The sequence below is a fragment of the Schistocerca gregaria genome, chromosome 3 (assembly GCF_023897955.1).
Source record: "Schistocerca gregaria isolate iqSchGreg1 chromosome 3, iqSchGreg1.2, whole genome shotgun sequence".
NCBI lineage: Eukaryota > Metazoa > Arthropoda > Insecta > Orthoptera > Acrididae > Schistocerca > Schistocerca gregaria.
In genome coordinates this window covers 582,742,111-582,755,628 of record NC_064922.1, presented here as the reverse complement: position 1 = coordinate 582,755,628, position 13,518 = coordinate 582,742,111, and the positions used below count along the sequence as shown (strand labels likewise).

The following is a 13,518-nucleotide window of genomic DNA, read 5'->3' as shown; positions in this document are numbered from 1 at the left end:
AAAAGGCAGCAGGGGAGGTATAAAGAGTGTCAATGAAACCAGCCCTTTCCCTGGACATTGATTCCCACACATTTTGTAGTCGAAAACAACATTTTGCATTGCAGTTAGTGATAGGAAAATGTTCTTCAGAACCTGACACTGCTAACAACCTTGAATGCTTTAACCCTTCTCTAAAATGGAAAGAATCTGTGGCAACCATACACATTTATTGAGAACTTTAAAAATGTATTCTTACAGACAAAACCTGTGACATCATAGGTGTTTGCAGAGCAGCAACCTTTTCTACACATTCAGGTTTCAGATGGCCTACTATCAGGTGCAAGAGCAACAATGCACTGGTGACAGAGCAGCAGCATATTTGGCCTCCAGGTGTCTGGTACCCTTTCAAATGACTTCATTTGGAGCATCATTTGTTGTAGAGCAAAGTAGGTTTTCAACAACATTCAAATTTCAGGATCATATACCAGTATACGCCAAGGTGGGCTCTCTTCTCCCCCTAACAAATGAAAATGGCATGTTTTCACGAATGCACTTCATGGGAATGAAGAAATGGAGATAGATCAGATATATGTGTGTCTGTTTCAGGAGTGAGGCATGAATTAGTACTGAACTTTTTAAAACTGTTTCACTAACAATATGCTCTTCTGTTTTTGGAATATCATTTGTTAAGTTGAAATAAACGTTGCTTTTGAAACTCCTTGACTTTTCATTTGAACCCAGACTCTTGATGACCAAAATTTAAAAACGAAGTAATGTGAGCAAATTTGAAGAAATGAGATGAAATACCCTATTACAAATGTGAAACGTGTGTTCCATTTCTGCACCTAACAAACTGAACCAACCGACTTATTGCAGACTTACACGAGCAGAAAACAAAATTTCCTCAGGATTCATGTGAAACCCTGGAGTGAAATTTACTTTGAACACATACACATCACTGGCAAACTCTTACCATCACTACTATCTGTGAGAGGTGGAATGTCCACCAGAGTGCATTAATGTTGTTCACCTTTAGCATTGTTACTAATGCTGGGTAAGGTATAGAAGGAGCAAGAACAGTGTGAAATGTTGAGTGATTTTTGTGATAGGCACAGAAATGTGGCTTACTTGCATGTGCATTATCAGCATCTGACAAGAGTTGAAAAGCATCCTATTGCGAATCTCAATACGGTCGGCTTGTGAGATCACGCAATATGCAGATTTGTGGGAATTTGGGAGTGTCACTAGCCTGATGGACTGAATGTGAACATGAGGGCAGGCATACTCACCATAAATTTCCATTCGACCACATTCGGCCATATTGTCAATCACTAATATTTGAGGCTCGCCATATTGTGCAACAAGCATATTTTAGTTCCACCACATCTTTGCCTGGGATCTGAGAACAAGTACTGGACACAATGCAACATTCTACGTCCTCTTTCACCACAGCAATTGTGGGTAAGCTTGCCTCCGGAGAGGCTACAACAGCTTTAACACCCTCCCCAACTGAATCGGTACATGCATTCAGACCAGAGTGGGTGCAACAGCATACTGATAAGTGAACTCATACTAGTAAGTGCTTTGTAAATTAGACTCTACATTGTGACAACTGAAATAATGTCCCACACTCTCTCAATCCTTTAAGTTTTCTGTCCTCGGCACTTTTTGAAATTAAACATTAATTTGTTCTGTCTGTCTACCTTTTTAAGAGAATGACTATGAAATTGCATTCCCTCTTAAGAAAATTAAAATAAAAAGCAAGCCCAATACTTGGGTAACACAGGGGATACGGAAATCTGGGGAGCGACTTAGAAAGCTAAGTAAATCAGCCAGGCTAAATCCAGCTCTGAAACAGTATGTCACCTGTTACAGAAAATTTTACAGGAAAGTCATCAATGCAGCAAAAAAGTTACATAATGACTCATACATCAGTAGAAGCAAGGGTAACAAGAAAATGAAATCAGTTTAGAATGTGATAAACACAACTGTAGGCAGAAGTAAAGTAAGAGACAGCAGCTTTGTTATTAAAAGTGAAAACAAAACTATAAGTGATCCTTTACATATTGCCAATATATTCAAACTTCATTATGCAAGTATTGTACAAAGCCTCATAAAAACCCAAAGTCAAACAAAGATTAAACATAACGTCTCCACAAATCCTAAAACTATGTTCTTATACCCTCTAAGTGTACAAGAAGTACAGAATGCAGTCAACAAACTAAAAAATAAATTGACTTGTGGCACTGATGGCATTCCAGATGAAGTACTTAAACACAGCATAAATATTGCTCGTCCCCTTGTAGACATAATTAATAGCTCTTTCAGCACTTGCACTTTCCCTAAAGAACTAAAGCTGTCCATAATAAAACCATTATATAAAAATGGTGATCCTCATGATGTAAAAAACTTCAGACCCATATCCCTGATATCTTGCTTCTCAAAAGTTATTGAAAGAATAATGCATGAAAGACTCTCCGCTTTCTTGAACACAAGTAGAATATTAGTCAGCGAGCAAAATAGCTTCAGAAAAAACAGGTCAACTGAAACAGCTGTCTATAATTTCTCAAAACTTCTCCTGATCTTTATAGATCATAACGAAGTAAACTGTGGGGTGTTTTTAGATTTATCAAAGGCATTTGTTGTTAATAATGAATTATTGCTTGAGAAACTCTATTGCTATCGTGTATGTGGTACTGTTCACAGCTGGTTTCAATCATACCTGTCAGACAGATACCAGAAAGTAAAAATAGTTCACGAAGGAACCTCTTACTTTTCAGAGTATAAGAAAGTTAGTAATGGAGTGCCACAAGGTTCTGTACTGGGACCCCTCTTGTTCTTGATTTTCATTAATGGCCTGTCAAACTGTTTAACACTAGCTAATGCTGTATTGTATGCAGACAATACAAGTCTTTTTATTAAAGCTCAAAATGAGACTGACTTGCAACACAAAGTAGAAATGACAAAAGAAGAAGCAGGAATATGGTTTAGAGATAACTGCTTATTTGTAAACAAGAAAAAAAAACAGTATGGATGAATTTCAGTCATGTATCGAATCAAGTAAAGCCCAATATAGTCTTGAAACTTAGTAAACAGAAGATTTTACGAACTTCAAACACAAAATTTTTATGTATCTGGTTAGACGAGCATCTAAAGTAGGATAAACATATTGAAATGCTCAATAAACAGCTAAGTAAATGCTGCTTTATACTCAGAATGCTGAAAAACTGCTGCAGTGAAAAAACAGTAGTATGTGCTTATTATGCTCTTAAGCATAGTCTATTGCAGTATGGTGTCTTATTTTGGGGTAATTCAAGTCTGGCAAACCGGTCATTCATTATTCAAAAATGAACATTAAGAATAATGAAAGGGACTGCACCAAGAGAGCCCTGCAGGAAAATTTTCAAAGAATTTCAAATAATGTCACTTCCATCTTTATATATCTACAAAAGTATCTGCTTTTTCAAATCTCACATCCAATTTTCTTCTTTAAATAGTGAGTGCCACGACTACCCAACAAGACACAGGAATGATTTCCACAGAGAAATACACAAAACAGCCAAATATCACAAAAGTGCAATATATCACCCCAAAATCCTTTTAAGTGCTCTTCCCTTAAGCATCAAAAAGATAGAAAAGTTTTACATTTTTTAAAAATGAGCTTAAAAAATGTTATTAAGAGAATGTTTTTACAACGTTACAGAGTACATGGATTTTCAGAACATAGTGACATAGTGGTCAATGATAATGATAATTCATATTTGAACAAATGTATGAAAATAGCCTGCCTGTACACACTGTAATTAATTAATTACTGTTTGTTCTGTTATTCTCTACTAGTTGTCAATGATAATGATAAGTTATATCTGAAAAACAAATGTATGAAATAGTATGCACTATAAATAATTAAGTATTGTTTGTTTTGTTACTATCCACTGTACGCTGCATGAGATATATATTTATATATGTTTTACCACATTAGGCCTATGTAATTAATTTATAAATATATTCTAAAATGTACACCACACACACACACACACACACACACACACACACACACACACACACACACACACACCCTCAGTGATTATATATTCAATGGTACTGAATCACATGTATTTTATTTAACATGTACATATACAAATGAAAATATTGTGATGTAGCAGCTTGTTATTTAAAAAATACAGTCTATCAGCAACATATAATTCAGTTTTGTCACTTGTAATTGCTTACAGCATTGAATATGGAGGAATGTACCATCCAGGTGAAGAAATGAACCCTCTCATCTGATATCCATTAATCATATTTTTCAGTAAATGGAGACAACAAATAGCTCTGCAGGTATCTGCAACTCTCAGAACCAAGAACAACTTCAGGTCAAAAATGAGAAAGGACAGGAGTGTAGCAAAGGCAGCTGAGGAAGGTAAAAAGGACCAGTTACCAACTTTGATTGAAAGTGTGAACTCTTGCTGTATTGTATCACATTTGTACTCATTCTCTTGTTTCATCTAAAGTATACACTGTTTTCTTTGGCTACAAATACACTGAAACACTGCCTGCTCCCTAATGAGTATATGAAAAGTCATGTTTACTCAAGGATAAGTTGCACCTCAACATTTATTATTTATTTATTTGTTTCTTTACCTTTTCTCAAATGCCAGATGAAAGGATCAGCATTTCTAAACACTAATTGTTATTTTATTAATATCACAGTTAAATGACTAGATTATTACAGTATCTAAAATAATACATCTCAGTAAAATCTTAGCCATACCTTTACAGACTCTTATTTACACAGACTCTGCAAATCAAGCACCTCAACAATATACGTCATATCACAGTTCATATCTGTAAATAGGAAGCTTTGTAACTTTGAGATGTCTTGAATGCACAAAACATTACAGTAGTTACATTTACAAGCAAAAAACACGGTCAGATGGTGAAAAAGGAAATAATTAAAACATCTTATTCTAAACATTAAGTATCAAACACACACATAATTCTTAATGAGAAAGCTGTACTCAGTTTCAACATGCTTTGTAATGAATATTATCTCCAGAACACAAACAAACTAAAAGAAAAGCAAAAATGTATTTCGCTGCCATTACTCAAGAATCAGTCAATTTCACCAGTAATATCAAGGGACTATTAAATAATAAAAATAAATAGCATTATAAATATAGTGAAGCTCTTCATTATGGCACATTTACAGCTAAATTCCCACAGACAAAAGAAACCATGGTAGAAATATTACAGTAATGATCAAGAATTCATTATCAGTTTTTGCAATTATTGCTGAACTTAAAACTTCTAGTTTAATGTTAATCACTTAATGGCATACTGTGTGAACTCTTGCCAACTACACTATTAAACATACATTCTTGTATGTGGAGGTTATGTGACTGACAGAACGTAACTTGGTTTTCACAAACTGGTTCACTGCACAGAGTGGTGGTTTTGCAATTATAAATGATGAAGCTATTTTGCATTAAGAAGAATACAAAACCTGAATATAACTGGAGACAGTTTGCTATTATATTGCATATGAAAATACCACAAATCTAGCAAGAAACAAGTCTATTAAAATAAATACTACAAAATTAAAGCTACTGCAATGTGAATAAGAATTTTTAGGTCATATGATTTCTTGTTTCTTTAGTTTTCCAAATTGCTAAAATAATTTAACAACACAATAATACTGCATTTCAGTTACACACATAACAAAACTCATTAATTGCAACAAAATCATCACAGCAAAATTTTTCTAGTGATCTAAGAAGGTATTTCTACATTATTTTATTCCAGTTACACATCATATTTTCTTTATTCATCAGGCAATTAATTTTGGTTGGGAATAATGTTCAGACTTGAGTACATATTGTTTGATAGTCATATTGAGTCTCGCGTGTAAAAATGCTATGGTCACATTAAGCCAAATAAACGTCATCATACATGTATATAAAGTACTGTGACCGTTGGGGGGTGCTTTTTCTTTCTTAAATTTAGATGTCTTGAAATGTTATTTTAATGCTTATTTCTTCATATAATGGTCTGGCATAGTGTCACAAATCAAGCACTCTGTGTGTGGGCGCACACACGCTGACTCTCTGAAGGAGCATATTAAACTAGAAAAATAAGTGGAAGTGAAACTGACAGAAGCAACATCTGATCTGTTCTACAAAGGACAGAAGCATAAAAGCATGATTCAAACTTCACTGAATGCCAAATCAAGTCGTAATCACTGTGTTCACAATAAGGCTGGTGCAGGTTCCTTTTGATGAACAAGGTAAAGCTGTGCTTCAGGAAAAAGAGCTATTTGTATTAGCTAGTTGTCACTTATTGGTCTGGCAGATAGTGAACACTCAAACAACACAAGGAACAGTGGCATGATGCTTTGAGAAGTAGGCACCATTTACAATTTATGAAGACATTGTGTTCATGCCATGAAATTCTGAGGGAAAACTAAATGCAGGGCAACAATGTGATAGTTCTGTATTAAGACTAAAAAATAATAATAAAAATAAGAAAAACTTTTTATGACAAACAAAAGAAAATCCAGGATGGAATGTAATTACATTCAAGTATAATTTATAATATTGATACAAACCTTTTTAAGAAGTATTTTGAGGGAGATATACAAATGGCTGCTGTCATTTGCATCAATGCATTCACAGAAGAGCATGATGAAAATGAGAAAGTATGTAATTTGTTGAGATCACACAAGAAGTTCAATTAGATAGACCAAAAACATAACAGATAGATACTGGATTGTTTCTTCAGAGAATCAGCATGTTTATTATAACTGCGCATTGTGGTACTTAAATTTTACACATGCCCATTCAATGAACTGTGTGTATTCAGGTCTGAGGAATGTGATTATGAACCCAAATTAGCTGCCTTAGGTTTAAAAAACAATATATGTTCTGTGACAGGAATATAAGGATATAAACATAAAAATATAACATTTTAAAAATCTATAAAAGATTAAAAAATCTTTGTACATAAATAGTAATCTGTTAAATAAAATAACAGTTTTTACATAATTGTATAATCACCGTACTTAAAACTACAAAGTAAAATACAAATAACATTTGTGGCTGTTGACAAACACTTCAATAGTCTTCAGAAATGAGGACAAGTATAATGTGCAGCAGTAAAACAGCTTTATGGCTTGAAATTTATGAGAACTAACTAGATACTATAATGCACAAATGTAAAGCAGTACCAAGTGAAGATCGATAATTTTAAATCTTAATGTATTTCTCTATCAAATACAAAAATTCCTAAACCTTCACCTACACGGCAAATATTTGTGAGCTTATCTGCAATATCTTTAATAGAATCCACTTGTTCTTGTAAGAATTCTGTCTCCAAGAAGTCGCAAAGATTAGCATCATCATGAGCTGTGGCAATTTTGTGGAGATCCAAGAGACTCTAAAAAGAAATTAAGAAAATGTTTTATGAAATAGTTAATGAAATGCACAGAGAAAAAGAGTTAGCTAAATTAAATAGCTTTAGTTCTGTGCCTGAATTAATTGTCCTTATTTCTAGTGTTGTTATATCTGTCACTGCACTATATAATGGGACTATACCTATGTAATCTTGGGGTATTTTAGTTGGCAATACAGAGACACAAATTAACTGTACATCATGATACATCCTTTGTGATTACTACCTTTCGAAGTTTTGGCAATGCATGTTTTCTCAATGTGAGACTACTGATTAATATTCATGTCTGGAAGCCCATAATTTTTGCAATGAAATTTACTATCTTTTATATCAAAATGTTTCAAATCTCATTATTGAACTCAAGAAAATGTATTTATATCTCTATGAATTTATTGATGTGAATCATACTTTGATGTGTGAATATAAATGTACCTGTGGTTTACATTTACACTGCTGTGAACAGTAGTAGATAGTCGGTGTTGTGCTGTCGAAGAGGGTTGTTGAAATGTAACATGTCTCCATTGTACCTAAGTCAGACATACTGTCAATGTATCAAGAAATGTAGGAAAGTTATTTTGTGATTACTTAAAAGTGAATACAGATGGAAATTAATTTAACTGATGTTTCCCCTTGAAGAAGTAACAGTAATACTTGTTTACAATTTTCTGAAAGCATAGCTAATCAACATTATTAGGGACAGTTTACAGAAGAAAATTAGCACATTATCATTAAACACTTACAAGATGCAGGTAACTTCTCAGCAACATCATATCATCATCAAATTATAGAAGAACAACAACAGCAGCAGCAGCATTGAACAAAAGGATGAGTACTGTTATAATTATAAACATTACATAACTAGCAGTGTTAACAAAAATTGAACTAGGTTCCTTCTGCTGCAACTAACTTTAATAATTCTATGCAAGGCAAACTTTCTCTGACAGAACTGTATATGAACTTCAGTTTGTCAGTTATGGAACAATATTTGGTTAATAAGCAGAACAGGGTCCCATTACACCTATGGGCTCAGTCCAGGATCCTTCGTTGTAGACAATGTGTTTTCAGGAACAAATCATAGTGTGTGCATATTAAATTCTGCAGAAAGAGACAACGAAATTATTATCCAGATTTGAAATGTGTTTATAGTAGTATCTTCAAGTATTAATAAATGAATGAAGGCCATTTAAAAGGACTTTTTTTTATTTTTATTTTTTTTAAATGGTGTAGTCCTGCAACACTGAAGATGAGTACAAGATTTACATTTACACCTTTTGGTTTCATTTTATACTGTTTAATTGTATCAATAATCATGAAAATAACAGGAGAAATGACACAGGAAGTGGGGGTGGGAGGGTAGGGCTGTCACACATTAATCAACTTGATGTCAGTGAAAACTTAGATGAGATAACTTAGACGATTCAAAAATAGACAAGAAACTGGAACGGGAGGAAATATTCAGAATAATTTCAGCTAAAATGGAAGAGATGCAATGACAGTAAACTGAAGCAAATCCTTAAAGTATATTTACAGATTTAGTGGATAAAAGAAACTCATCAAAAGCAGAGTTGAACTAACAGCAGAACTATATACAGACAATGTTTGCAGGGAAATTAACAGCTGTGATGTCATGATTTCAAGCTACTATGGTACTAAGACTAATTCTATAACAAGTTATTGTAAAAATTTTCGTTTTAAGACTGTTTTGAGAAATGAAGTTGGATTGTGGGAAAATAAATTTGTTGGTTGGTTGGTGATATAACTATGGCTAACCAAAAAATTAATGATAAAAATTCAAGCAAATGAAAATTAAGAGTGTGAAATAGAAACATTGTAACAGTAGTATCCTCAGGGGATCACAGGAACTTTGTTTAACATGAAATTGGCTAACCCAGGACCCCAATGCTCTCGCAGTTTTACTTCAATAGTTTCAGTGTCTGTATTGCATGCTTTTCTCTGACTCATCTGTTTATCTTTTACAAAATATCTTCTACTGTCATTCTATCGTCTTCTATGTTGCATAATAGTTACATAGTACGTGAATCAATGTAATATGTTATATGTAGATCTCACAGTGGCAATACAAATTTTATTAAAGCACAAACATTAACAAACTGAAAAAAAGCCATGAATGAAAGTAGTAGTAGTAGTAGTAGTAGTAGTAGTAGTAGTTGTTGTCTTCAGTCCAGAGACTGGTTTGATGCAGCTCTCCATGGTACTCTATCCTGTGCAAGCTGCTTCATCTCCCAGTACCTACTGCAACCTACATCCTTCTGAATCTGTTTAGTGTATTCATCTCTTGGTCTCCCTCTATGATTTTTACCCTCCACACTGCCCTCCAACACTAAATTGGTGATCCTTGATGTCTCAGAATATGCCCTACCAACCGACCCCTTCTTCTAGTCAAGTTGTGCCACAAATTTCTCTTCCCTACAATTATATTCAATACCTCCTCATCAGTTATGTGGTCTACCTATCTAATCTTCTGCATTCTTCTGTAGCACCACATTTCAAAAGCTTCTATTCTCTTCTTGTTTAAACTATTTATCATCCATGTTTCACTTTCATACATGGCTACACTCCGTACAAATACTTTCAGAAACGATTCCTGACACTTATACCTATATTTGATGTTAACAAATTTCTCTCCTTCAGAAACGCTTTCCTTGCCATTACCAGTCTGCATTTTATATCCTCTCTACTTTGACCATCAACAGTTATTTTGCTCCCCAAATAGCAAAACTTATTTCCTACTTTAAGCATCTCATTTCCTAATCTAATTCCCACAGCATCACCCGATTTAATTCAACTACATTCCATTATCCTCGTTTTGCTTTTGTTGATGCTCATCTCATATCCCCCTTTCAAGACTGTCCATTCCGTTCAACTGCTCTTCCAGGTCCTTTGTAGCCTCTGACAGAATTACAATGTCATCGATGAACCTCAAAGTTTTTATTTCTTCTTCATGGATTTTAATTCCTACTCCAAATTTTTCTTTTGTTTCCTTTACTGCTTGCTCAATATACAGATTGAATAACATCGGGGATAGGCTACAACCCTGTCTCACTCCCTTCCCAACCACTGCTTCCCTTTCATGTCCCTCTTGACTCTTATAACTGCCATCTGGTTCCTGTACAAATTGTAAATAGCCTTTTGCTCCCTGTATTTTACCCCTGCCACCTTCAGAATTTGAAAGAGAGTATTCCAGTCAACATTGTCAAAAGCTAGAAATATATGTTTACCTTTCCTTAATCTATTTTCTAAGATAAGTCGTAGGGTCAGTATTGCCTCACGTGTTCCAACATTTCTACGGAATCCAAACTGATCTAGCCAGAGGTCAGCTTCTACCAGTTTTTCCATTCGTCTGTAAAGTTAGTATTTTGCAGCAGTGGCTCATAAATTTTCACATCTGTCAACACTGCTTTCTTTGCAATTGGAATTATTATATTCTTCTTGAAATCTGAGGGTATTTTGCCTGTCTCATAAATCTTGCTCACTAGACGGTAGAGTTTTGTTAGGCCTGGCTCTCCCAAGGCCGTCAGTAGTTCCAATGGAATGTTGTCTACTCCGGGGGCCTTGTTTCGACTTAGGTCTTTCAGTGCTCTGTCAAACTCTTCATGCAGTATCATATCTCCCGTTTCATCTTTATCTACATTCTCTTCCATTTCTATAATGTTGTCCTCAAGAACATCACCCTTGTATAGACCCTCTATATACTCCTTCCACCTTCCTGCTTCCTGCTTTCCCTTCTTTGCCTAGAACTGGGTTTCCATCTGAGTTCTTGATATTCAGGCAAGTGGTTCTCTTTTCTCCAAAGGTTTCTTTAATTTTCCTGTAGGCAGTAACTATCTTGCCCTTAGTGATACGCACCTCTACATGGTTACATTTGTCCTCTAACCATCCCTGCTTAACCATTTTGCACTTCCTGTCGATCTCATTTTCGAGACATTTGTATTCCTTTTTGCCTGCATCATTTTCTGCATTTTTATATTTTCTCCTTTCTTCATTTAAATTCAATATCTTTTTTGTTACCCATGGATTTCTATTCGCCCTCGTCTTTTTACCTATTTGATCCTCTGCTAACTTCACTATTTCATTTCTCAAAGCTACCCATTCTTCTTCTACTGTATTTCTCTCTCCCATTCTTGTCAATCATTCCCTAATGCTCTCTCTGAAGCACTCTACAACCTATGGTTCTTTCAGTTTATCCAGGTCCCATCTCCTCAAATTCCCACCTTCTTGCAGTTTCTTCAATTTTAATCTACAGTTCATTAACCAGTAGATTGTGGTTATAATCCACATCTGCCCCTGGAAATATCTTGCAATTTAAAACCTCGTCCCTAAATTTCTGTCTTACCATTAGATAATCTAAGACCTTCCAGCATCTCCAGGCTTCTTCTATGTATACAATTTCTTTTATGATTCTTGAACCAAGTGTTAGCTATGATTAAGTTATGCTCTGTGCAAAATTCTAACAGGCTGCTTTCTCTTTCATTCCTTACTCCCATCCCATATTCACCTACTATGTTTGCTTCTCTTCCTTTTCCTACCATCGAGTTCCAGTCACCCATGACTATTAAATTTTCATCTCCCTTCACTATCTGAATGATTCCTTTTATAACGTCGTACATTTCTTCCATTTCTTCGTCATCTGCGGAGATAGTTGGCATATAAACTTGTACTACTGTGGTAGGTGTGGGCTTCGTATCTATCTTGGCCACAATAATGCATTCACTATGCTGTTTGTAGTAGCTTACCCGCATTCCTATTTTCCTATTCATTATTACACCTACTCCTGCATTACCTCTATTTGATTTTGTATTTATAACCCTGTATTCACCTGACCAGTAGTCCTGTTCCTGCTGCCACCGAACTTCACTAATTCCCACTATATCAAACTTTAACCTATCCATTTCCCTTTTAAAATTTTCTAACCTACTTGCCTGATTGAGGGATCTGACATTCCATGCTCTGATCCATACATCTACATCTACATGACTACTCTGCAATTCACATTTAAGTGCTTGGCAGAGGGTTCATCGAACCACAATCATACTATCTCTCTACTATTCCACTCCCGAACAGCGAGCGGGAAAAACGAACACCTAAACCTTTCTGTTCAAGCTCTGATTTCTCTTATTTTATTTTGATGATCATTCCTACCTATGTAGGTTGGGCTCAACAAAATATTTTCGCATTCGGAAGAGAAAGTTGGTGACTGAAATTTCGTAAGAAGGTCTCGCCGCGACGAAAAACGTCTATGCTGTAATGACTTCCATCCCAACTCGCTTACCATATCTGCCACACTCTCTCCCCTATAACGCGATAATACAAAACGAGCTGCCCTTTTTTGCACCCTCTCGATGTCCTCCGTCAATCCCACCTGGTAAGGATCCCACACCGTGCAGCAATATTCTAACAGAGGACGAACGAGTGTAGTGTAAGCTGTCTCTTTAGTGGACTTGTTGCATCTGCTAAGTGTCCTGCCAATGAAACGCAACCTTTGGCTCGCCTTCCCGACAATATTATCTATGTGGTCCTTCCAACTGAAGTTGTTCGTAATTTTAACACCCAGGTACTTAGTTGAATTGACAGCCTTGAGAATTGTACTATTTATCGAGTAATCGAATTCCAATGGATTTCTTTTGGAACTCATGTGGATCATCTCACACTTTTCGTTATTTAGCGTCAACGGCCACCTGACACACCATACAGCAATCTTTTCTAAATCGCTTTGCAGCTGATACTGGTCTTCGGATGACCTTACTAGACGGTAAATTACAGCATCATCTGCGAACAGTCTAAGAGAACTGCTCAGATTGTCACCCAGGTCATTTATATAGATCAGGAACAGTAGAGGTCCCAGGACGCTTCCCTGGGGAACACCTGATATCACTTCAGTTTTACTCGATGATTTGCCGTCTATTACTACGAACTGCGACCTTCCTGACAGGAAATCACGAATCCAGTCGCACAACTGAGACGATACCCCATAGCTCCGCAGCTTGATTAGAAGTCGCTTGTGAGGAACGGTGTCAAAAGCTTTCCGGAAATCTAGAAATACGGAATCAACTTGAGATCCCCTGTCGATAG

At 35.6% G+C, this 13,518-nt stretch overlaps 1 protein-coding gene across 1 annotated transcript in view; it reads right to left on the bottom strand.

Annotated features, from left to right (window-relative positions):
- Positions 1–4,083: 4,083 nt before the first annotated feature.
- Positions 4,084–13,518, bottom strand: part of LOC126354576 (soma ferritin-like) — a 51,560-nt gene continuing 42,125 nt past the window's right edge. The window contains exon 3 of the mRNA XM_050004321.1: positions 4,084–7,413. Within this exon, the coding sequence (XP_049860278.1) occupies positions 7,231–7,413 (183 nt within the window). The 3' untranslated portion in view covers positions 4,084–7,230. The remainder of the gene's footprint in view (positions 7,414–13,518) is intronic.